Source organism: Sparus aurata, chromosome 24, assembly GCF_900880675.1.
Source record: "Sparus aurata chromosome 24, fSpaAur1.1, whole genome shotgun sequence".
NCBI lineage: Eukaryota > Metazoa > Chordata > Actinopteri > Spariformes > Sparidae > Sparus > Sparus aurata.
This window is the reverse complement of record NC_044210.1, coordinates 2,294,181-2,320,270: the sequence shown is the minus strand read 5'-3', so window position 1 is coordinate 2,320,270 and position 26,090 is coordinate 2,294,181. Positions and strand designations below refer to the sequence as shown.

The 26,090-nt window shown below is 40.0% G+C and overlaps 1 protein-coding gene across 2 annotated transcripts in view; it reads left to right on the top strand.

The window, feature by feature from the left end:
* The window catches only part of nlgn4xa (neuroligin 4 X-linked a), a 111,070-nt gene that overhangs the window by 81,066 nt on the left and 3,914 nt on the right, over positions 1-26,090 (top strand). For both annotated transcript variants that reach the window (XM_030410141.1, XM_030410142.1), the window contains 2 exons: positions 13,874-14,059; positions 17,804-18,593. In XM_030410141.1, coding sequence (XP_030266001.1) covers positions 13,874-14,059; positions 17,804-18,593 — 976 coding nt within the window. The remainder of the gene's footprint in view (positions 1-13,873; positions 14,060-17,803; positions 18,594-26,090) is intronic.

The window sequence follows — 26,090 nt, the reverse complement described above, 5'->3', positions numbered from 1 at the left end:
AGGATAGCAATTAGTTGCTGAAACAAAACTCAGAAAGACTGACTGGCATGTGATGTACATTGTTTTGGGAAATGAAGCTCATGATACCACACAGTATCAAGAAAATGATGATTAAACTTTGTTGCCATGGTTTAAACGTAAACACAAAAATCACAATTTTAAATTACAATATATGTAGAATCGATACATATCGAATTGGCACCCAAGTATTGTGATACTAATGAATTGGGTGTATCGTCCCTACCCAAGTAAAGAGCTGAGACACTGAGAATTGACATACACGTGTTCAACAAAGTCATATGAGTCAGATAAGTGTCCACTGACTGATAAATAAGAGATGCCAAGACATAATTGCAAGTCATAGCTTTTGTCTCAAAAACAAATGAATTCCCATAAGAATTACATGACTTGTCATTTTACAGATTAGTAACGTATCTTAACATATTGTATATAGTATTGGTTTGGCTGTTGCTGTCCATACTCCCCCATGATAAAATGGCTTCTGTGCTCTTGCACTGGTGTTTTGAATCTCGACTGTGTCTGCTTTGAAAATATGAGTTAGTCTGGATTTAATTTCAGGCTTTGGGGTTGCTATTAACATTGCTAGATCGCAAACTGGCAAGCACAATTGGGCGTCCCCTGGGGCCCTCTTATTCTGTCTGTCAACCGGTTAGTGTTAATTGGATTAATTTGTTTTTGAATAAGCACCAGTCAAGTTAAAGGCCTCAAAGCGAGTCCTGCATTAAATGCTGTCCTGTCTACCTGTGTCAAAAGTAAAACTAACACAGCATCGAATGGGGCTCACAGTCAACATTTCACTGAGTACCATTAGTCGGTTAATGTAAAGGAATATTTACATTTGGAATAAAATCAAAAAAATGTTTCACTTATTGGCCATTGGACCATTTTCTTTTGTTTCTCCACTTATGACATTTGAAAAGCTTTTCTTCTACCTAAATCCTGGATGGCATGAATGAAAATCAGAATGAAGAAGCCTTGAACAATTTAAACTCACAGACTTTATACAGTGATGGTCATTCAGTGCTGTGCTGATACAGCTGTCAGATAACACAAATGTATAATGATAGATATTGGCTGTCAATGGCTGATTATATTGTTTAAAGCGGTTTAATAGGAAAAGGTGCCATCATTACTGCACCATTACGACTAATAAGGCATTTCAAGTGGAGGAAAGTCCCAGGCTTTATTTAGTTACTTTACAATACCTTGCTTGCTGTAACGGCATCTTTTCCCATTTAAAATGCCTGCAGTGTGCACGGCTGCTTGTGCCCGTGAATTGTTTGTGCAGTTCTGCAAGCTGTGCAAATGTCTCCCCACGGATGTCAAATAGATTCTAATTAGCTCTGCAGAATTTAATGAACATACGCCGGTGGATCACTGGGGTAGAGCCCCGGCTGAATGGATGTGTAACCAATCGCACTTTTCCACAGTCGAGAGGGGCTCGCTGCAGCAGAATAACTCTGGCACATTCCCACTTCCTTTTTATCCCCCTCCTATGTCGATGGCTTTCGCTCTTGCATGTGTATCCCAGGAAGCATTTTACTGAGGGAGAAGAGGAGTAAGGAGAAAGCTTTTTTACACATTTTAGTTACATATTTTACATATTTGGTTTCTATTTTAAATCTATCTTTCTTGTCCTTGATGTTTTTACCTTGATTCACTTCAACCATACCTGTTTTTTTCTTTAGCTTTGGAAGTTAATCAAACGTTACAATGCAGTGGACAGCATTCCACCACCCGATGTCCTTGGTGAACACATTGTCATCACATAGAAATACTTTGAATTCTTATCTGCCTGCTCACAGATGAAAGTTAACATCTCATCCAAAACACTTCTGGTGCTTCTAAGATATTTAGCACATCAAAAACTTAAAGGTCTCAATGTTCTGTGCCACCACCCTATGCTACTTTAAAGGTTGACGTCACCCGAAAAATGTCGCAGTTTCCATGAAAACTAAAGACATTGTCAAGGTTGGAAATAACGATTTTTTTTGTCCTTCAAGCTTTGCTTTCATCAAAGAATTGTCAATTTGCAGCAATTACAGCCTTGGCATTCTAGCTGTGAATTTGTTGAGGTAGTCTAAAGAAATTTCCCTCCACGCTTCCTGGAGCACCTCCCACAAGTTGGAGTGGCTTGATAGGCACTTCTTAAGTACCATACAGTCAAGCTGCTCCCACAGCAGCTCAATAGGATTGAGATGAGGAGGCTGTGCTGGTCCCTTCAATTATAAACAGAATACCAGCTGACTGCCTCTTCCCTAAATAGTTCTTCATAGTTTGGAGTTGTATAAAGATAGAGTCAAGCACACTTCTGTCATCTTCACATTTGTTCTGTGTCTCGTAAACTCTCTTCTAGAGTATGTGATGCAAATACCTCAGACTTAGAATTATCAGTCCATTACATTTTTTTCCAGTCTTTCTGTGTCCATTCTCTCTTGCCCATTTTAATATTTTCCTTTTATTGGACAGTCTTAGATGTGGCTCTTTTTAAAAAAAATTCTGCCTACAAGGCCAGCATCCTGGAGTCATCCCTCCACCTTTGACATTGAGTCTGTTTTATCGGGTACCAGTTAATGAAGCTGCCAGTTGATCTGTGAGGCCCCTGGTTCTCAAATGAGAGACTCTGATCTGATCTTGTGCTCATGCTCAGTTGTGCACCAGGGCCTCCTACTCCTTTTTCTATTCTGGTTAGAAGAAGTTTGTGCTGTCCTTTGAAGAGAGTTTTTTTGTATGAGATCTTCAGTTTTCTTGGCAATTTCTCACATGGAATAGCTTTCATTTCTCAGAACAGAAATAGACTGATTACGGAATATTTTTTTACATTTTTGTGTCCATTTTGAGACTGTAATAAACCCCCCAAAAATGCGGAAGCTTCAGATACTAAACTAGCCTGAGGAAGGCCGATTATATTGTTTCTTTAATCAGCAACAGTTTCCAGCCATGAATAATTAACACAATGTGTCACTGGCCCACAGGAGTGATGGTTGCTGAAAATGGACCTCTGTACACCTTTGGAGATATCCCATTAAGAATCAGCCATGTTTCTGATACATTCAATGCCATTTTAGTTGGAAAGTGCTGTTGCTTTAAGAATAATGGACAATTCTAAGTGACCCTAAACTTTTGAGTCATAGTTGTATTTCATATTTACAGTGCACCTGATTTTAAAAAGTGCTGAATCAAAGTACAATTTTGAGGTATTAGCACTGAAGTATTTTCATCTTGACTAAATGAGTTAATCGTCATAGTAAACATATAAAGTTCAGCTTTGTTAAGTGGGAGTAACTACTTCATGATTTGGCATCACTTTCTGTTAGTGTGATTATGAGGAGATTATTATTTTCCAATGCAGTAGACAGCATGCATCAACAGAATAAAAGGGATTCTGAATTTCTTTTATAATCAAAAATCCACAAAGGTAAAACTTATATTTTTCAACTAAATGCGGTGTAAGAATGACTTTTTCCAGATATCCCTTGTACATTTTTATCTCACTGAAATTTACCTGTGAAGATTAAAATGACAGGCTAAGGAAATATTACTTTGTGATTAACAGATCCTCTCTATGATAAGGCTCGAGATGTCAATCCTGCATCTACTGTTGGATGTAAGCAGTGAACAGCTACTAGGGGTGTCAACATTATTCAAATCTTCATTTTGATTTCATGTCATTAGTCACGTTTTGCTACATTTTTATTTCTTGTTTAAAAACAGAGCAGCTGACAGGAGGCTGCCCCCTCCTCCTCCTCCTCCTCCTCCTCCTCCTACTCCTCCTCTCAGCATCATTCCCGGTCAGAGGGATGAGGATGGGTTAGGGTTAAGCAGTTTCAAATAAAGATTCCTGGGTTCAGCGGAAAAGATTCAGAATCAAAATCGTGACACCCCTGCCAGCTACATCAATTCTGGATTTGAGATTGCTGTTCCTGATACACAGGCAGCCCTCACGCCACAAGACTGCGATACAGTCACACACCCGATGTACAGACACAGAATTCATGCATAGATTTGTGTATCTGTGCCCAAAGCTGGCTCGCCCTAGATCGGCTAATGAACTCACTGTTGTTTCCTTTGATGCTGCGAAACAGTCATCTCTCATTGTCAGAATAAACAAAGAGGAGAAGACTTTGTGCCTCGTTATTGGGAGAGAAGTCACATCGCATCAAAGAGTTGCACGCTAAAAATGAGAGAAAAAACCCAGACACCAGACTTACACTGTTCACCTGCCTCACAAAACATCTCCATATAATTAAGCTGGGCAACATCTGTGTGCAGCTGGCACTGAATGAGTCAATTCAAGCTGCCATTAAAGCTTTTTCTGTTTCTCACTCTTTCTTCACCTTTGCTTGTGGTCTTTAGTTGACAGCCTATTTATTAAGAATCTTAAAACATGATTTGAGGTGACCTTCTTCACCATCAAAACCCCCCAGAAATTTCGAACCCATCAGTGAATTTGTGACAATCCCAAGGCACGATTATAATACTGCAGACTGCAAATGTCACCAGCTTTCATTGTTGTCAAAATGAAGTTCACAGAGACATGCTTTCCCACTGATTTAGAGAGCCAAAGCATGGCTATTGCTACTCTATTAAAACACAGAGAGCATGTCTATGAGACCATGTAAGGTCAGCTACTTGGTTTTATCAACCTATCTCTGAAGTTACAATTACCAATGGTGTAATCGAGTGTTTGAAATGTTCTCACTCTCAACATGTCCAATACAGCAGTGACCTTAAGCCTCAAATTAAAGTTCTACATACCTCTAAAGTGGCAGTTTTACACATTGTTCATAGTCAAGTAGCAAAACAATGCTTGCTAACAAACGGTTCATGTGTGATGACATATTCTGACTTTTGAACTGCTATTGATGCCGTCATATGGTGAATATAAATACATTCAGTCTCAAAACTTCAATTGAGTTATCAGACAAAAGGTCCCAAACACTGCACGAACTCCATCCCTGACCATCCCTCCCATGACACAGACTTTTTTGTTGCTCTTAAGTCTGAAACACACCAGGCCAACTGTTTGGCCATCTGAAGCGTTTGGGGAGACTCGGACAAATCAAAGTTTAGGAACAAATCACTTCGGTGTGTTCAGCTGCGTTGGAAGCTTTTGGAACCGCGTGGACAGCATCTGCTCCGATTCAACTTGCGAAGTCTGAGAACGTTGGCTGTTGGCCGTCTGAGCCATTGGATACTCTGATTGGTTGAGTGCAAGCCGTTCAATGTAAGTAACGGTACACAAATATGGAAAAAGTTAAAGTAGTCCCATTAAACTAGTAATTAGCTGCATAATAAAGACACAGCGAGACAAAACTGCCGAGCATGTGTTGTTGAACATGATGGATGGCATTAGTCAAGGGAGCACTGTGTCTCTCAGCACTTCATCATGAATTTTTTGGGGGGGAGGTAAGAGAGATCCTGTAGCAGTGTAGCAGTGTCTCAGAGGCAAGTACATCCCAGGTTTTTTCACAGGCGTTAATGATGATGTAAAAAAAAAAAAAAGACACCGGTGTCATCCTCTAAAATACCCTTAAATACGTGTAGTCTGTGGAGACGGGACGTAGCCTAGCCAACCACAGCTAATCTGCAGCTTAAGTGAGAAAAAAAAGGGAAGTTGTAGACGAATGTCCACATTTGTCTTTTCCAGTCATTATCATAATGTCATTCTCGGTGTGACTCATTGCGCTGCTGTCATCCAAACTCTGCCACATGATGTGACCCTCAAATGCATCGGTGTGGGTTGACGTGCTCTGACAGCTGTGGTGAGTTTGTTTCGCTGCTGCGCTGTCAGTCAGGGGAGGTTATGTTTAACACCAGGCATGCCCCTTGTGGGCTTAATGCTTTAGCCTAATTACAGACATCAGCCGCAAGAAAAAAAGCCTGACTTTAATTGTCTTCTTTTCACCTTCCCCCGTCCCCGTCTGACCCGGTCTAGTGGACGACTTCATATCTGACAGACAGGGGGCTCGAACGTGGCTAAGACTGAGTGGCGCTGACCTTGCCGGGCTTATCCCAAACTATTCCCTTCCCATCATTCCCTTTGATAATTACCATTTAATCTGGGAGCCGCCGGAGAGATTATCTTCTGGACAGAGAGCACAATTAGGAACCATTACTGTCACGATGTCAGTTTGCCATGCATCTCCATTGGACAGCATGATAAAGGACCTTTCCTAAAATAATAGAAGACACACAATTGTATTTTAAATTTTTTTTGCAATTAAACTGCCAAGCACTGTTAGTGTGGATTCACAAAATGTTAGATGTTATGTGGGACTTTACACATGCAGTATCTCTATGAGCCACTCACGATAATATGTCTGTCACAGATCACACTGAAGTACAAATGCAACAAAGAGGCAGAGGTGGATTGAAATCCGTCTTGAAAAGTCGTTTGAGATGATTGCCAGATGTTTCAAAGATGTGATGGGATGCTCATCTCAGAGATTCGTATGCAGTCTTCTCTCAAGTGAAACTACTTTGGTATGCAGTCTCGTTGAAGTACTCTCTGTAGAATGCGCCTGCTGTGATAATGGTAGCTGAAATAATACCGATATTATTCATTGTTCTTACTGTCACCAGCACCAAATTTGCAGATAATTTGCTGGTTTCATAGATGTTGTTTTTTTAAATACATGTAATAGTGATGAAATCTGATCACAACACACAGCGTGGTTAAAGGAAGCGCTAAAAGGGTGAGCGGGCACCTTGTCTGAAGTGTCGGAAGCTTAGCAGCACTTTAAGAATGTGAATGACATCTATTCAAATCAATTTGGGATCTCAGGGCTTCTGGAGACTTGGATTACGCCAGATGAGCTGTATGAAGCCGTCATTGGCTGAGCTGGGGATGAGTAGGTCATTTTTATTGCATTTTCATTCCTCGATGTGCTGATTCTTTCAGGGTAAATGATGCGATTTGAAAGAGGCTTACATATTGGGAGATGCACTGAATCAAGTTTTTCTCTCTCAATACGAATGAAGGTAATTCAATTAGCTCTCTTTCATTTGACTGAAGGCAGAACACTTGGTTAGGGGTAGGAAAACTTTGGCTTAAAATATCTGTTTTGCCCACCACAAACACAGCTGGAGTTGTCTAGGGGTCCTGTTAATAACACACCATTTTGGTCACCAACAAACGGAGCGTCCCCTCCGCTCACCAACATTAAAGTCGGGTAATAAACTTGCACCGTGATATGACACATTTTGTAAATGTGTCAATATTTACATTTACATTTAAGGCATTTAGCAGAGGTTTTTGGAAATAAAACCAGACGTTGCTTCATTTCCAGGCTGATTGGTGTAATGAACTTGAACACATGCATAAACTCATATCTGCTCTCTGGTCTGTGAACATTTTGTGCTCAAAGCTCGAAACACTTGGCATTCAGCCGGGTCACCGTCTGTCCACAGAGCTTGCAGTGCCATTTCACTCTGTGTCATTTTTCGTCACTCCCGCCGCTCTGTTGTCATTTGATGCTGCTACTTTTTAAGCGTTAAACTGCGTAGACTAGCTTGCTGTGGCATTTAGATAACACTCTGATGGTATTTCCAGGACTTGGGGAAAATTCATTTTGTTAAATTTCAACTCAGATGTTCTGTGCAGATTAAGTCACTTTGGCTGCTCCAAATGCAACGGAGCGACGTGCTCGTGTTTGGCTCTGGGAACACATTTCTGTTGTCAGGTGACAATCTATCATGGCTCCAAAATGCCAACATCTCATCACATTTTTAAGTTCAACCACATGGGTTTTGTCATCAGGATTTGGAGGTTTAGAGCTCCGTCCCCGTGTTGATACTGATGTTGTCATGAGATAATTAATTGATCCATTTTGCATATCTGTTTCCGTCTCATTCCTATATATTCCTATTTCTTTCCTACAAAGCATAATTGTTGCCAGAATTATGTTCACGGACAGTGTTTTTCTCCAAATGAAGGTGAAGTTCTAATTGCACCCCACTTAACTTGTGGGAAGGAGCCTTGTGTGGTTAAATTTAGGCTGCTGAAGCACGAGGGAGAGGTTGTGGTTTTGGTTTATTGTAAATAAAAGAAAAATATTGTCTTACTTTTACTTGTACTTCCAAAGGGGGGAATGACCTTGAAAAGTTTGAGAACCACTGCTATAATGCACCTAACAGCATGGATCCACATGCCCAAACCTCACAAACTTCTCGAAAGAAACAAAAAGGTATTATTTTTTTGGACAGTGCTTCACTTGGAATAGCTAGAAATCAATCGGCGCTGTCACTCATTACACCTCCCGCCTCAGTGCTGTTCAAATCCTGTGGCTGCGACCACTCTGTGCTTTGTCATAACTGACCTAAATTAAGCTCCGAGGCCCTGTCAAAGTAGCCTTAATACAAATGTGAGGGATTAATGCTTTCCCCCTCCGAGCGGTGGGAGCGCTGCTGATGATGAAGGGTTTCCTCTGTGCTCAGTGAGAGATCACAGTGTCACTGGCAGCATAGCAAAAAAATCCTTACATAGAAAAAAAAGAAAAATCAAACAAGCGAGCAAACAAACTCTCCATCAGTTATTGGCCGACAAATATAACAGCTTTTAAGTCTTCTGTCCTCAGCTTTTCAAATCTTTTTGATACAGACATATATTTTATTAGCTGAAATAAGAATTTGTGACCTTCCGATATACAGTAATTAAAGACACCTCCTCATGTCAATCGAACGGACCTTTTCACACAAAAATGACCTAACTTCCTCCTTCCAACAGGAAATGTGAAATGAGCTGCTGCACATTGAACTCCAGCAGGCCAGTTTAAGATGCTACAGGAAGTGTACCTTGATTTGTTTAATTCTCTTTGGCATGAGCGTATCATAAAAGCATATGAATCAGACACTGGTTGGATTATTGGTTACTGCTGGGTGAATGTTTTGAGAGCACCATCTGAAAACCTTGTAGTAGACAGTCAGGAATGCTAAGATGTTCATCATTCTAGTCACATCTGGTCACCAGAGGTCAGCTAAGGACAATCTATTAACTTGTCAGTGCCAGCATGAGCCATTTTGCATTCACCAACCATTTCTCTCACTCTCTTGGCTTTTATCAGGATGTCAACAAGGACTGCCAGCAGTTTGTATGGCTCTTGGGGCTATATAGTTTATTATGGCCTATTTGGCTCCATGAGGGGGATACAAAGATATAATTGTACCAGATAAAGGGCATCCTATCATGCCACCTTTCTAGCTTCAATAACTGACCCATTTTCCCTTGAGAACAGCTTATTTATTCACTTCACACAAAAAATATACATTCTGAGTTTGAATTTCTTCTAAAAATCTACAAAGTGGCCCTTTAACACGACAGACAAATTGTCTCTCTGTCTGCTCATCTTATAAATAGTTATATCATTTTGAGGTTTCTTTTCGCTGCTTGAGTTGATGTTTAATATTATGCGTATGTATGTCATCATGCTGTTGTTGTTTTTTTTGGCACAAAGTGGCTCAGAAAGCATCTGGTCTAATATGCGCTTGTATTGGGTTCAACTCAACTCAAGTGTGTAGAATTAGACTACTTCCAGATACCCTGAGGAAGCAAGTGTGCTTCTGTCTTTGCACGTGGGTGCCTCAATTCGATTTTTAATGCCACACCACACCTGTGGACTCAGGCATATATTTGGCTTTTTTGTTATTGAAGCTGCTGTGTGCATTAATTTCATATCAAAGTAAGCATTGAATAGCTCTGTATTCCAACAGTAATCACTATTATAGAGTGTTTTTTCAGCAACCTTTTTCTCTACTCTCCACACTCAGGCAGAAGGGTGAGACCAACAGGACAATCTACTTTACGGCCCTAAATCCTAGAAAACCAGATTCTGAAACAGCCTATATTGAGGTGATTACAACAACATGAAATACATGAAAATAAAAATATTAACAGTATTCAGCTGCTGTTAATTAAACCAACAACTACCAAGACGCCCCACTCTGTGATTACAAATGAACAGCAAAAACAGCAAGCAGCCCACTGAGTGGATGTTTGGCCAATTTACAGAACTAATGGTATTTAGCTTCAGTTGTGGGAATTGTAGCCAGTGAAACAAATGGTCACAGACTTAACTTTAAATCTTCATATTAATAGCAGTTAAAGTTATTATCCCTCAGTCCTACCAGCAAAAAAAGAAACATCTGCATGTGGTCGTATCTTTGAACAATTAAAGTTCTTTGATTCATAAATCAAAGACACCTAAAAAACATCTTATGTCTTTTAGAAGTTGTCCATAGGTGGTAGGCTTAGTTATGTATGCAATCTATTTTCAGGACATAGTCCTTTGAAATGAAGCTTTTGACTAATCTTCACACGTCCTCAGGAGCTCCTGTAGGCATGCCTCGCTCCTCGGCTCCTTCGCAGTGAGGGATGACAGGAGACAGAAAAAAAGGGGGTAACAAGAGAAAAAATGAGAAAGACCGAAGGAGGTGTGTGTGTGTGTGTGTGTGTGTGTGTGTGTGTGTGTAGGTGCACGTGCGTGTGTGTCTGGGGGGGGAGTTGAGAGGGGAGAGCAGCGACAGACCTGCGGTCATCCTACAGGGTGTATGAGGCTGCCAAAGGCCTTGTAATCCCCCCCCACCCCTGCCCTCCTTCTCTCTCTATCATCCCCACCACCTCACCATGACAAACCGGATCTGCTCTCTATCAAAGAGCCACAGGCCACCTCTCCTATTTTTCCTCCTTTCTTACCCAGCGGTCCTCATCCCATTTGTCATTTACACTGCCTCGGTCTTGGTCAGCTCGCAGGGACAGGCTGTCACTGCCAGGCTTGGCCGCCGAGCTCACAGGCCTGGCAAGGAGGAGCCACCAGTTCCCCCAGTGGCAGCATTTAGAAAGCCACTTAATGGGTTTAGGCGCATTTGCTAATTTGTAAACAAGTTTCGGATGTGGCGCTCCCTGCCAGGCTGGTTGGTCTGGCACTTGACTCGCCGACCATTTCTGGTGGAGTGAGATCAAATTCAAAGGCTTTTTCATACTTGACTATTTGTGTTTTGGCTCTTGAGGCAGCAGAATTCAGTGCTGAATGGCTTACTGACAGTCTAAGTAATGATTAATTATGCTGGGATCATTGGAGGCGGATTCAGAGGATTTTCAATACAGGAAAAGAAGACACTTACGGCAGATACAGTAAATTGTCTCTTTTTTGGCAGATTTCGCCCTGCAGATGAGCAGCACACACACCTCATTCACACATTTGCTGCCTCTAAAGAGAGCCAACACTGTGTCCACACAGGGAGGTGTAGCATCAGCTCCAGTGCTCCGTCTGTGGCTACACAGGATGCATTGAGGCACAGTATTGAAGTGTACGTAGGTCTCCCACGATTTGGCAAGTGATTTGAGCCCCAACACACAATCACTGCTGTTAACGCGTGCAAAACTGAAGAAAACAGACGTGAGGCGTAAAAATACGCTTCGGAGCGCAAAAACCTGAGCTATTACAGAGTCTATGTGGGCAGCTGGACTGACTAAAATAGAGGCACATCTGTTCTGTCAGATGTGTGTGTGTGTGTGTGTGTGACGGATGACTTAAAAATGCGCCTAAAATGAATCTTATATAGACACAGTGTAATGCTTGCGGGTCGGTTTGTGTCGAGCACAGTTTCCATAATCACCTCTGTGCAGCCAGTTGTTTTGCTCACGTTGCCCTCATGCCGGCACATGACTAATACTTTTATATGATACAATTTGTATTTTGTCATAAGTGGGGGGTGGCCTGAATATATCAGGATGCTCTGTATCCCTAAAGCAATTAACAGACCCTGCCCTCATTATACTTAACATTCTTGCACAAGGGTGGTATGATTGTCAAATACAATGTCAAATTCTTGATATTTTTATGGACTTTTATTTGTATTTTTGAAATACACAGATGTATCCATAAAATTACAAAGCAGACTGTAAACTGACTTGTCAAATATGAAATAATATGATACATCTATAACCAATAAATAAGATAAAGAATGTTAGTTTATTTATTGGTTTAATGATTTAACTGTGGCATTCAAGTTGAATACAAGTTGTTTTACAGTGATTTATTTGATAATTGACTGATGTAATTATGTAAGTCAAATAAATGTGTTTTTATCAACTTTTCAGAAATGTATTCCACAAATCTGACATTGCTCCACCACTACAATCAGCTATGATGTGCTGCAAACATTGCTTGAGCAATGGAGCCATACAATGTACTGAACAGTTTACTCTTTTATGTTCCTGTTTAAATTTGGTGTGTTGCTTGATAATGCAGTCACCACTACTGATGTGTCTGTGATAGGCTGATACTGGCCAATAATGTCAAGGTCAAAGTAGAGCCATAGTGCATTGTTGCAATTTCTAAATCTCATGACGAATTGTACAATGATATTTTAATGGATTTACTTCCCTCATGGAGGTAACACAAACACCCATGTCTGTTTGCAGTTTGATTAGTTGGTTGGTTGGTTTGTTGGCAGTTTGTCAGAGGCCCAGATTAGACCCAGTTACCTTTGGGTTAGGGTCACTTTGTTTAACATTGAGAGAATGGGCATTATTTTTTTCTGGTAATTTTCAGCAAATAATCCATGCATTATTCCCCAAAAAATTTCCCAGAATTAGCATTTTTTGTAATTTCTGGGATTATTCCCTGAAAATTCCCAGAAATTACAAAAAATGCTCCAGCCTTGATGTAATATGAGGGTTAGGGTTATGAATGTTTATGTGACTGAGTGCAGAGGGCTCCTACTTTAAAAGTTCAACCAAATGTTTTATGGCTGGTATTTGGTTTATGTTATTTTGATGAAGAGGTTTTGATTAAGTATTAAGAGTATGAGATTTTTTACAGTGATTGATCATATCTGAAGGTTATTTCATTGTTTTTTTATATGTGATATTTTACAGGAATTTTTGGCACCCTTGCCGCCACAATATTACAGTATACTTTTACATCTTATTTTTTTAAGTGTTCCTTTCAAGCAGACTTTGGCAGCACAAGCAGAGCACTTTCTTCTCTCATACAAGCAGTATATCATTTTACTCAGCAATGTTTACTTTAACACTAATTCTGTATTAGTCTGTTTGTATGTTATTCTTATGTCACTGTAATTTTGAGCGTTGCCATACACATTTCCTTCAGGATTGATACAATTCTATCTTACCTTATTTAAAACACTGTAAAGTAGAGTTTTAAACAGGAGGAAATGCATCTGTTGACTATTTTCGGAGGCTGACTAATCCACATTTTGGCCCTTAAGTAAGTATTTCTGACAGGACGGTGTATGTAGGACTGAGTCAAAATAAACTAGAGTGTGCGTGTTCGTGGTAATGAAGGAACATGTCATCCAGTGAAGCAATGTGGCTCATTGATGTGTTCTTCTAAGTTGAAATAGGCAACAACGGAGCTCTATGGCACAGAGGATGTCAGGCTTTGGATACACACACAATACTTGTTAACACAGCACGTGGCATTCGGATTTTCAAACAGGCTTCAGCTATTTATTATTGGAAACACTTCTGTGCGGAGCTCCTTACTGGTCAGACCTCACCCAAAAAGCGAAGGAAGCACTGTTCTGATGCAATAATAAAGCTATTATTCACAAAGTAAAGCCTGCAATTTTCATTAAATACTGAATACCAGCCGGATAAAATTCAGATTCCTTTCTAAATAATACTGACTATACTCACTCAAACAAGTTAGGGATATAAAAGCCTTGAAATGAGATTAAAAAATTATGGATGCTGCACTTCACTTCTAGGATACAAAGAGTGCAAATGTTTTGAACTCTCAGTCGGGATTAAATCAATGCCAGGAACCTTCCTGAAGTGAAGCTGAGACCTGTTTTTTTTTTCTCCTGTTTGTTTTCATCAATCCAGGGTTTCTAAGCACAGGAGACCAGGCGGCCAAGGGCAACTACGGCCTGCTGGATCAAATTCAGGCTCTCAGGTGGATCAAAGAAAACATCCAGGCCTTCAAAGGAGACCCGAAGAGAGTGACCATTTTTGGCTCTGGCGCCGGAGCATCGTGCGTCAGCCTACTCACCCTCTCGCATTACTCAGAAGGTACGTCTGCTCGCTCACAGGCATGCATAACCACACAGAGATATATACGCACAGACAAAGGGCCTCTCATCATGTTGTCGTCTTTGCTATATATGTGCATACTCTGTACGCTTTCATACATTAAGAATATTCACAGCGAAGAGCCCTGTTTTTGTTTCACACACAGGTGCTAAGGGCAACATTAAAGCAACATTTAGAATGTTTTCTCTGCGGACTGATTCACATATTCAGGCATTTTGACAGTGTGATAACAGGTTAAATATATGAGATCTAGAATATTAGCGTCGCTGCAAACAACTGTTCGCCTCGTAAAGATAAAGGTGAGTAATGGCGTCCTGAACAGACGACGACGTCACACTCCCGCTCTGTGTGCTTGTAATCTGAGCTCCTGGACTATGTGTGCATGCTAAATCAAATCAAATCAATTTTATTTATGTTGCATAACCCACAATCACGTTGCCTCAGCGGGCTGTGTGAGAAACAAAATCATCTGTCCTTCCTCAGAGCCTTGATCCGAAGAAGGGGAAAACTTAACACAATAAAAAGACTCACCATAATAAGGGCAATACAAAAGAAATTGTGATTCATTCTCAACTAGTCCTTAAATCGCAGAATTGACGAGCTGCTGCATTTGCATTTGAAGTTGACTGGTTGTTGAGAGACATAAAAATACAATGTGTTACAGTTGTTCTGATGGATGGTGGTGCATCTATATTCTCATTCACTGAGAATCCCTATGTTATACCCAGGAGCGGCTGAGTCACTTTCGCCATCTACTGGTAAAATTCATCTTTATGTCAAACCGTCAGCCCAACCCTAGTAGTGACCCCCCCATCAGGAGGAAGTATGTATTCAGAAAACCACAATGATATATAATTTGTAAAATCATGCGAACGAGGAAGGAACCCCTTCAGGGAAAAACACAACAGAGCAACACAAGCTACAATCTAATGGATGGACTGCTGTTCAATAGTCGGAGCACAATTGAACACCCATGGGAATATTTCCTTTCAAAATAAATGATCCGATAATTTTCCCTTTCCGTGCTCAGGAACTTTATGTCTTGAGCCCAAAGCTAGTACAGCTGTAAATACAAGCTGAATCATCATTATGCGACCTGCTATCACATGTTGCATATGCCAGTAAGCTGTGAGCAGAAAGATGTTTCCTTCTTAGTTAGCACCTTTTTTTTTTTTTTTTTCTTAGTCTTGACCTGTGTTTGAACCTGTTTTGATTCTATAAAAAAACAGCCATGACAGCTCATATTACAGAATTTAGGGGCCAATAACTATGCTGCAGATTTGCTCTTGCTTTGGATTTTTAGGGTATTTCGGTCCCAATTTTTTTTTTGCCTAGTGTAGCATCAGTGAGATTCCTGATTTGTCATGCAGTGTTTGGATACAGGGCATAACAAAAATGAAATGTGTGGCAAAAATGTAAATAAAAATCACAAGCAGATAGACCAGAAGCACCACAACAAAACACCACCTGTGCAAGAAGAATTCACTGAATCAGTTCAGTCGCATTAGTTATACAAATAGCCTTTTGTGTCAACAGATTACCCATCATATTTCATCACCACATGCAGAGAACACCTACCAAAATATGTGTTCATTCAAGTGTGTATGCCGCCTTAGTCTAAAAGCATTAGAGGAGAAGAGTTGAATGGGAACAGATTCTGGATTATCATACTGTATTTACATTTTTATTTACATGTATTATTAATGGAGATTATAACTAAGCAAGCCAGAATGACTTTTTATTTTTTCCCAGCTCCTGGTTTGCACAAATGAATAGCTTCGTGCAACTCAAATGTATACAGCCAGCCATCTGTCAGGGAAAAAACAAGCAGGATTTGGAGGACTGGCTTTCAGAAAGTGCTGCTGCAGTTCTCAGACCATTTCTCTCTCTGTGTGAGACAAATACAGATTTTGTGAAACATGCACCTTCTCACAAAATCAACCTTTTTGTCTTGCTGGTAGAAATCCATTGGGGTTTACCTTATAGACAATCAAAGTGAGGAAGACTTGCTGTTTTCTTTTTGTCTTCTCATGCTGTTATTAGGTCTGTTTCATTTTGTTCATCGTGTACTTGAGGGGTTAGGAATGGCTTACTTTACATTTAGATAAAAGTCCTCATGTTCTGATGGATGGAAATCATGGCTGAGAGAGAGTCAACAAACACTCTCTGCCCTGCCAAGCATTCTTGGTGATGTATAATACATCACCAAGAAAGGTAATGCTCCTTTTTGCAGTCGCTATCGGAGGTCGGTTGTTGTAAAGCTGCCATGAACACAGTAGTACGATCAGTTTGTGCATCAGCAAACATACCAAGGTCATAAAAAAAAACCTCCAGTCACTCTGTAAGTATAGTTTTGAAGTTACATCTGACTTGAGGTTTAACTGAAGCTCCACATCTGACTCACAGCGGCAGCAGTAAAAGCTTGTACCGCTAACCAGGCCTAGTGGAGGATGTCTGCTGTGTGCTCAAAACATACTTTTCAAGTCGGCCTGGTTGAGTCACCACCGACGTGTTTACATAAGTATAAATAGCACACTCTGAAACAAAAAAAAAGCACGTAACTCTAATGTTCTAGTGTATTGTGGCCTACTTGCTGATTGGCAGTCTGTGAAGCCGTGTTCCAGGATGTGGGAATTGCCTAAGGTGTTGTTTCTATATGAACAGCAAATACTTTTTATGTTTCGCTTTGCTCATCAGGGACACAAAGATGTACCGTCAATATTCTGAATCACCCTTTTAATGCTTTGTAATGTTTATTTGTGCGAGCGTGAAAAAAGACAAAAGACAGAGCTTCAGAATTCTAAGTTTGACTGGGCTTCTCTCAATGTAATTGGTTAATTTAACTAGAAATTAGTGATTTGTTGGACTCCATTAAATGGATCTCTATAGGCCACTAATTTGCTGCAATGTCCCATTATTGTATAAAGCTACTGTTGCAGGGTAAAACTGAAAAGAGAAAAATAATAGATAATTTCAAATATGAAATATAGAAATATGAGGTGAATACTGAATATTTATATTACACAGAGGTGAAATGAGATGAGCCTACCCAAATTCAGCTAATCAGTTCTTAACATCTTGACATTTGCTAGGTAAACAGAGCCACACAGAACTTTAAGATTCTTGAATTGTACAAAATAAATTAATACTGATGACTAACAATCCAGGTAAATACACACCAGTGAATTTTATCATAACAGTATAATGGCATTTTCTGTACAGTATGTGCTTCAGTAGCTTGTAAGCTACAGCACAACTCTGTTTACATTGTTTCTCTGATTGACCGTTGGAACTGAGCCTGTCAGGGCTTAACTTTCAATCAAACCGAGACACAGAAATGCCTCCTCAGAGGCAGAGAGACAAAAAGGAACATTTCTGATATTTCCCCAAAGACCTTTTATTTCATAATTTTAATGATTAAAACAATTCTGAAACTTAGAATTTAAAAATCGCTTAGACTTGTGTTTTTGGATGAACTTCAAATTTGAAGGAAATAACGTCACTGGTATCACATCAGTAGTAGTGCTCAGTGTAGGCAGATGACATTAGTTTGAGTTTGACATCTGTATCAGGAAGAGAAACATGGCTCCCTCTTTCATGTTTTTAACTAAAGCTAACATTTGCTGCATTTCACCTAATTATCAAGTATGAACTCTTCGCTGCCACCATTTGTGTGCGCTTGTGTGTGTATTTCTGTTTCACTAATACCAGCTCTAATCTCAGATCTGTTCCAGAAAGCCATCATCCAGAGTGGCACAGCTCTGTCCAGCTGGGCAGTCAACTACCAGCCTGCCAAGTACACGCGTGCCCTGGCTGAGAAGGTGGGCTGCAACATGCTGGACACCATTGACCTGGTGGAGTGCCTGCAGAACAAGAATTACAAAGAGCTGATTGAACAGTACATCACACCCGCAAAGTACCACATCGCCTTTGGGCCTGTGATTGATGGCGATGTCATTCCGGATGACCCTCAGATCCTCATGGAGCAGGGGGAGTTCCTCAACTATGACATCATGCTGGGGGTCAACCAGGGCGAGGGGTTTAAGTTTGTGGATGGCATTGTGGATAGTGAGGATGGTGTGTCTGCCAATGATTTTGACTTTGCTGTGTCGGATTTTGTGGACCATCTCTATGGCTATCCGGAGGGCAAGGACACCCTGCGCGAGACCATCAAATTCATGTACACGGACTGGGCGGACAAGGAGAACCCGGAGACACGGCGCAAGACCCTAGTGGCTCTGTTCACTGACCACCAGTGGGTGGCGCCAGCAGTGGCCACAGCTGATCTCCATGCCCAATATGGCTCACCTACCTATTTCTACGCTTTCTACCACCACTGTCAGAGCGACATGAAGCCTAGCTGGGCCGACTCGGCCCACGGTGATGAAGTACCATATGTATTTGGAATCCCCATGATCGGCCCGACAGATCTCTTCAACTGCAACTTCTCCAAGAATGACGTGATGCTGAGTGCTGTGGTCATGACCTACTGGACTAACTTTGCTAAAACAGGGTGAGTACTCCCCTCTGTTGTCCTTTCCTTTCTTTGGGTTTCCCTGAATATCGATTCATGTTAGGACATCTTTCTTATGAGAATCTGTTCTGACAGTAAATGATATACCTTTACTCACTTTGGTATCTAAAATTGCACCCAATATACCTACAGTACTCACTCAGTCAAATACTTCCTGCTATTTGCACTGTCCATTGAGAGTAAACGGCCGTTATGTGCTTAAAAATTATATTAAAGAGTGCTCTTCATAATCTCAGACCTTGCCTCGTGATAATCATGTTTTGATGTTTCTTTAGAATCAAAAGCAATCCAGTGATTGTTGTCTAAACATGCAATATTCAAGGTTGAATTTATTCATCCATAAGGTCATGGAAAACACAATGCTCTCAACCTAGTGAACCAAGCTGACAACAGAACATGGGCTGAGAAAATAATTAAATTCAAATAGGCTTTATGCCCTGTTTGCATATTTCTGGCTATTCTGTTGTTTTCCCTGATTGAGGAGGAGGAACACCAGTTATTGCGTGGTCATGTTTAACAGACAGGTGGTCCATGAAATGTCAAACACAAACCACAGGTAGATAATACACTAATACTTTACATGCTGTAGATTTTCCTAAGTCTGAAAAGCTTTAAGAAAAGATGCCAATTTGCCACAAAGCATAATAGGAACTGTACATATAAATCTAAAAAATTCAACATTCATAGTAATTGAATATGGAAAAACAACAGGAGTGACCAAATTAATACATATTTTGAACTTTTGTACTCAAGTCCACTCAGGACACTGTTTCCATTTCTTGCAACATGATTTCACAGAATTGGACCTGGAAGTTTAAGCCTTATGACTTGACTTGAGACAAGATGACTTGTTTAGTGTACATTTTATGTTTTTAGTTTAACCTGATTTAGAATTAGATTTGCCCTAACCAAGGACACGACATGACTTTACCTTTAACTTGATGGGTCTCGTTCTAGAAAAAAAATGACTTTGGAGTTGCTTGAAACTTGGACCTCGTGACTTGAATCACATGTCTGGTTGATTAGCAGTAGTTTTGGTACATTGTGTACACTATGTTGATGACCTATGAACAAACACAAATACTTTCATTATGAAAAAAAACAAACAGTTTTATCTAATTTTATCTGATCAGATACAGAACCATTAATCTGCCAATTGAGAGCATCTGAAAAGTGTCACTTCTGAAAGTAGCATACCCAGCATGTAGTGACAATGTCATATGCCTGTGAATAAAGGGAATGGGTCCGTGTTGTCTGTTCAACTATGCTTACAGTTAAAATGACCTTTAAAACCGCCAGAGAATACATATTTGATACTGCAAAGATAGATTTGGGATACGGTATAAACAAAAAACTTTATTTCTGATTAGAGTATTAATGATTAACTTAACAGTCAAAGAGATCAAGTGGAGGTTAATACAACAAGTCAAATCCCCTCTGGTGCTGTGGTAGTGCTAGATTTGATGAGAGGATTTGCCTGCTGTTTATATTTGGATCACGTTTTTGTTTCACGCACCTTGAGATTAGGTATCAGGGTGCTTGCAGCCTAGTCATACTGAAAATTCACTTTAAGGTGAATAAATAGAGTCTTGATCAGCTTCATAGTTCACTCCCCTCTGTTTGGCCTCTATCCAGCTGATGCTCAGCAGGAGATTGGCTGCCTTATAGGTATTTTGGGATGGCTCTTTTCTCTCGCTCCTCTTTTCACTGTGCTTATAATAAAGCAGTGACTGAAAGCAAAATTTGTCACTGGGAGTGTGGCCATTTTTCAACAGCTCTGCCACACTCTTTGCAAAGTCTCCTGTTGTGAAGTAGTGCACACTGATGCTTTGAATCGTCTTGATGTCAGAGCACAAGAATATGGCAGTTTAGATGTACACACAATACGACCGAATGCAGCTGCTTGTATGTACGGGCTGGGTATGTGTGTTGCTGTCATTATTCTTTCAAGCCTTTGGTGGCTTGATTTGGAAACAGAGGAATTTCTTCAACACGTAAATGATTAATGAATTGTTATTTGTGTTTCAACCGGCATATTTAAAATGTTTAAACATAACACCATTTCTATATAAAAGCCATAATATACAAGTATGCCATACTTTGATGGTAATGGGTGACACCAGGGCAGTCAATGGAACAAATGGGAACAAAACAATTTTGAAAGTCAAAGCAGACAGTGCTAAATACTGCAGGGACTTTAGAAATAGAAGACCAAGGGGCACAAATATAACCCAATCAGCCAGAATTACTATTGAAAATGTACCATCCTGCAAACCATGGATATGTTGAATCTTCGCATTCCTAATCTTCCAAGTTCATGATTCTTCAGATTTATTTTTCAATTTAATGTTGCAATAATTGCATACATATTGTCTGGTTGGGTTTAGGCATGAAAAACCACATGGTTTAATATACCTGGACAGGACATGTCGTGATGTCTTGCTAAAAATATCTGCTTTGTTGCATGCCTCAAAATTTACCATTGTCCCATGAAAAATATCCTGTTTTGACATCACAAAACAACTAAAAATGACCATTTGTCTCATTCAAAACACCCACTTTAGTTGCCATGAACACAGCAGGAAAATGTCCCATCATGTGTTACAAATGTTGAAACATCTTGGACTACACACACTTGCTTGGCAGCCTTCTTGCCTAGCTGTCAAGCCACCACCATCCCAGTCCACTTCCTGATTTGGAAGTCAGCTCATGTAAATGTCATACATATTGTAAAAATGTGAATATGGTACCTATAGCACATACAATTTCAATATATCTGTGGTTTGCAGCAATGTAAACTGTCACATTTTATTCTGGCTGCAAAAATGAGCTGCTCGGCCCTTATTAACCCACTCTACCTCCAACTCTGTCAGGGAGGGCTCAATGATCGACATTAATTAGCTCAGATGTCTTTCACATTATTGTTTAGTTTTTATTCACTGAGGAAAAAGAGAGTGGTGACTGTACTTTTGTCAGTCCAATCTTCCTCCAGTGGTAGGGTAAAATTCCTCTGGGCTTCACAAACACTGCAGCATGACTACATCTAAAGAAATTCGAGCCATTAGGTCAAATGAAAATTGAAAGGTCTCAGAAAGACTCCCGGGGCCCCCTCTACTGCATGTTTTATGCCACTTTTCCACTAGCAATTTTGGCTGCTCCGAGTCAAACCGAGCTGCACTGATTTGCTCTTCTATCACCAGTTTTACTGCGGCGAGTTGAGGCAACCTTGGTTCACATCTTGCGAAGGCAGCCAATTTAATGTAAAGCTGTGCCATAATAAAAGCTTTTAAATGAAAAGTATATGTGTTTGTAACTGAATTAGTGGAGCCACTCTGTTAGCACTGATTCTTCGATAGTACTGCAGGGATCTGGACAAGCGCATCATTGGTGTAAGACACAACATCAAGCAGGTAGCCATGTTGTGGTGAAATAGCTCCAGCAGTGCCAAGAAAAACGAGTAGAGCCAGGCAGGCAGATGTGATGGAAAATGGGCATTAGATGTTTTCCTGTTCCAACACACCTGATTCAACTGACCATCTCTTCATCAAGCTCTACTGACGCCACATAATGACCCATTCATTTGAATCAGCCATGCTGGGGCAGGGAGGGCTCATGCAGGGCGTTGGCCTCTAAGACCAGAATTGAAAAACACTGGTGTATTGTATCTTTTGCTGTTAACAGACAACATTGAGTCAGCTGTCAGTTATACTGTGGAGTTTTCTAGCATGCATGAGAACCATGGTGGTCTTTAAGTGCCTGAAAGCCCAACAGTGTTTGATTTTTCCATCGGGGGCTACCATTGTAGATGTAAAGCTCTCATTAATAGGTAACAAAGACACTATTCTGAGTTCCAGGTAAGATAGCTGATTTAAATTCCATTCCTGCCAATATGTATCCCTAAATCTTACATTTGGGACCTTTAAAGGCTGCTCTTGTGTCAGTTAAGTACAAGGTAACACTGAACACATTACAGCTCATCCGAGTACAGGGGAGCATCTGTTCCACCACTCTGGCGACTGTGAAATTTCAGTTTTCATACACCTGTCTGACTGAGAGATGTACAGATTAAGCATGTACACTTATGGCAAGAGTCACTGTACTTAGCACCAGATTGGATGCTTTGTTGAAGCACATGCAAACAAAGCATGCATTTTGCAGTTCAGTGAGCTTGGAAGGCTTTGAGCGTTGCCTTTTTTTATTTATTTATCTAATTCTTTGAGCAAATACAGTGGGAGAGGAGTGACATATTGTTTCAACATATGTTGGTATTAAGATGACAGGCCCACCACATGCTGGCAGTGCCTTATGTATGGTTCCATATGTAGCCACCAGTTGGAGGGCAGACCTTGCATAATGGCTGAGTACAGCCTTTTTTATGAGGGAACCACATTAGGGGAATGGCACAGGTGACCTTTAAATGATCCCCTGTAGCTGTTCCCATGGGGATGACTTATCTTCCTGGGGTCCATATTAGCAAAATTCACTTAATTATAATTAATGTCAGCATTGATGGTGACAAATGTTTGTCCTTTCTGTTTTGTTCCTGCTTTAATGCTCAAACTGTTTATTACTGTTACAATTACAGATTCAACGTAACACAACACAAAATAAATGAGCTCACTCATCTTTTGGAAAGTTGGATGACCGCAGAATTGCTTCTATGAATTAAAGCAGTTTACTGTCTGCTATAAAGGTTGACTATGCTGATTTTGAATAAAGCGTGTTTACAGGTCTTTGGAAGTACGACTGGGAACTATGGGAAAAAAGCAGTTTGGCTCCAAAGGAAGCTGCATGTAATCTGATATATTGCCAGCATCCAAACATTTTCAAAGTACAACTCCATGTGCAGATTTAGACCCTGCAGAAGAACAAAGTCAGAAATATCGACAAACAAACACCATTAAAACAGACAAAAAAGGGCCCACGTCCAGTCAGTTTTTTCATCTTGTCTAACGTTCTCGTTTTTTTTCAAAAAAAGACCATCACTAGCATGGATTAGCGATAGCATGTATATATATATATATCTATATATATATATATATATATATATATATATATGTATATATATATATATATATATATATATATATACACACACACACACTCAGGGGTTAAAGCCTTATTTGGTCTGGTATGACTGGCAGCTTAAGGCAGCTTACATTAGCAAACTTTAGATAAATGTTGTGTAATTGACATCACAGAGTTGGTTCACTGGCACTGACTTTGTCGCTTTCTGAAAGGAAAGACAGTGAAGATAATGACTTCCTCTCTGAGAGACCTCAGCATGGCAGCAAATGGTTGGGAAGAGCCTGCGTTTACACCATGAGTGTTGTAGATAAATGTGTGAATGAGATGAGCTGTTTATTTAAAACAGCATATTATTGGATATAATTCTACTCAAAATGAAAATCAGGCCAAGTGATCTACAGACAGCAAGCCAGCCACATTACTTGGCTCAACAATAACATAGTGAGTGTGTGAAAGTTGTGATCTGAAAGACTTGGATTGGGTCAATTTTACCAATTCAAGACAAAAGTTATCCCATGACACATTTCAATTATACCATAGTCTTTAATAAAACAGTTGTTGCAGATATATCTGTTGAAGTTAGCATGCTAACCAGCTTGCCCCTAGCTAATTTGTACCTTCAGAGCTGATGGTCTGATAGTAAAAATACCAACAGTACCCCTGAGCTCTGGATCTACGGAGAGGGCTAAAATGCCCACCAGCTGCAGAGTTAATTGAGCTTACTTGCTAATGACAATTACAGTAAGCAGCAGTTAGCGGTTTCATCAGTGATATGCTGCCCCCTATTTGTTTAACATATGAATTCAACAGGTTCTATAATCTTACGCATTGCCCCTTTACAGAGACAGTTTACAACTTTCCATATTACAGCATAAAATAAAACTTACAGGTGCAATATCTTAGAATTTTATTTGAAAACCACAATGCAAAGAAATAACTTTCTGGATATTATGATTGTTATATTGTGTTGCAGATATATCTAAGTTCTAAGCATATCTATATCATAATCTAAGCATACTAACCAAGCACACCCCAGCATGTCCAGGTCAAAAGCTCCCTCGCTAGCAGCAACAACACCAAAGACTGCCCCGTAATTGTTTTGAGTGTGAAATCGACAGGTGGCTATTCTTAAATATCCCATGCTGCCTTTATCTATGTTAGTTACTTAATTGATTTACTTTAAGGCCAGTTTATGTAATTATGGAAAAATATACATACATAAAGTAATGTGTCAAAATAAGGCAGGTATCATTTTGTATTCATTTTCTGACACATTTGCATAATCAGTTGAACTTGCGGATGCAGTTTGAAAGAGCATGAATGCTCAAATGGTACTTTTAGTTCCTTTTTTACATCCTGAGCTTGATTCTTGAAAAAGTTCCTGGAACTATTTGAAAATTACTCAAATTGGGCAAAATGTAGTTCAGAGTTGATATCTTCTTAGTTGTCCCATATGAATCCTCCCACAGTAAAAAGAACGTTAGGTAATATGTGTCATGGGCATTAGATGGGTCTGTGTAAGATGGTCATTACAGCCAGCTGACACACTGAAACATTTGCATAAGAGCGGATTATAGAGCAAGCCTGAGCATGATTCACTCCAGGTTACCATTGAAGTATTTAATAATTGGTTTTCTGGTACTACTGGCATTACTTTTTAAATGCAGTGAATGCAGAGAACATTTTCAAGAGCAATGGAGTCAGTAATTGTTTGTTTCAGATGAAGGCTGTGTCTCCATGTCATGTCATCCTTGAGCAATGGGCCATTGGTGTGTGTCTGTGTGTGAATGAATGGGCAAGTGAGAGGCACATTGCTGAAATTTTGGATAAAAGTACTATAAAATGCAACCATGTATTTACTTTAGCAAATAAGCAGCGGGCATGTGGCTCACTTGAAAAAACGAACAACAATTTCAATGTGGTAATTCAAAAATAGGCAGTTACAAAGAAGCACGAGCAGATGGTGCGTGTGTGGAGGTCTGTTGATGCATTTGCTGATTTACTTCTCTCTATGACTGCGTCCCTTTCTGTGATTACATTGTTTCACAACTCTCTGGTCAGCTACGGCTCCCAAAAAGACGTCTAAAAACTTCTAGTTTGTGTGCAGTTATGATCCTTTCAAACCAACAACACCCACCAAACAGATTCTATAGGGTTCAGATGTGATGACTCTGCAGGAGTCTTAACCAAGTTTATTCCTCTGACTTGATGCATTGCTTCACTCCAGATGATTATCCTGCATAAGAACCAAAGGTTTGGCTCACAATGTTCCCTGATCTATGGATCTGTTAATTGCTTATGACACTGATCTCTAGTCTGACATGACATCCTTTCAAACATGAAGCCTAAAGGGATGTTTGAGCTCAGCAGCTTTGCATTTTCTGTTTCAATTAAAGTACATTTGGGATGCACGATAACAAATTTGGGGTCAAATTTAGAAGTGTATGC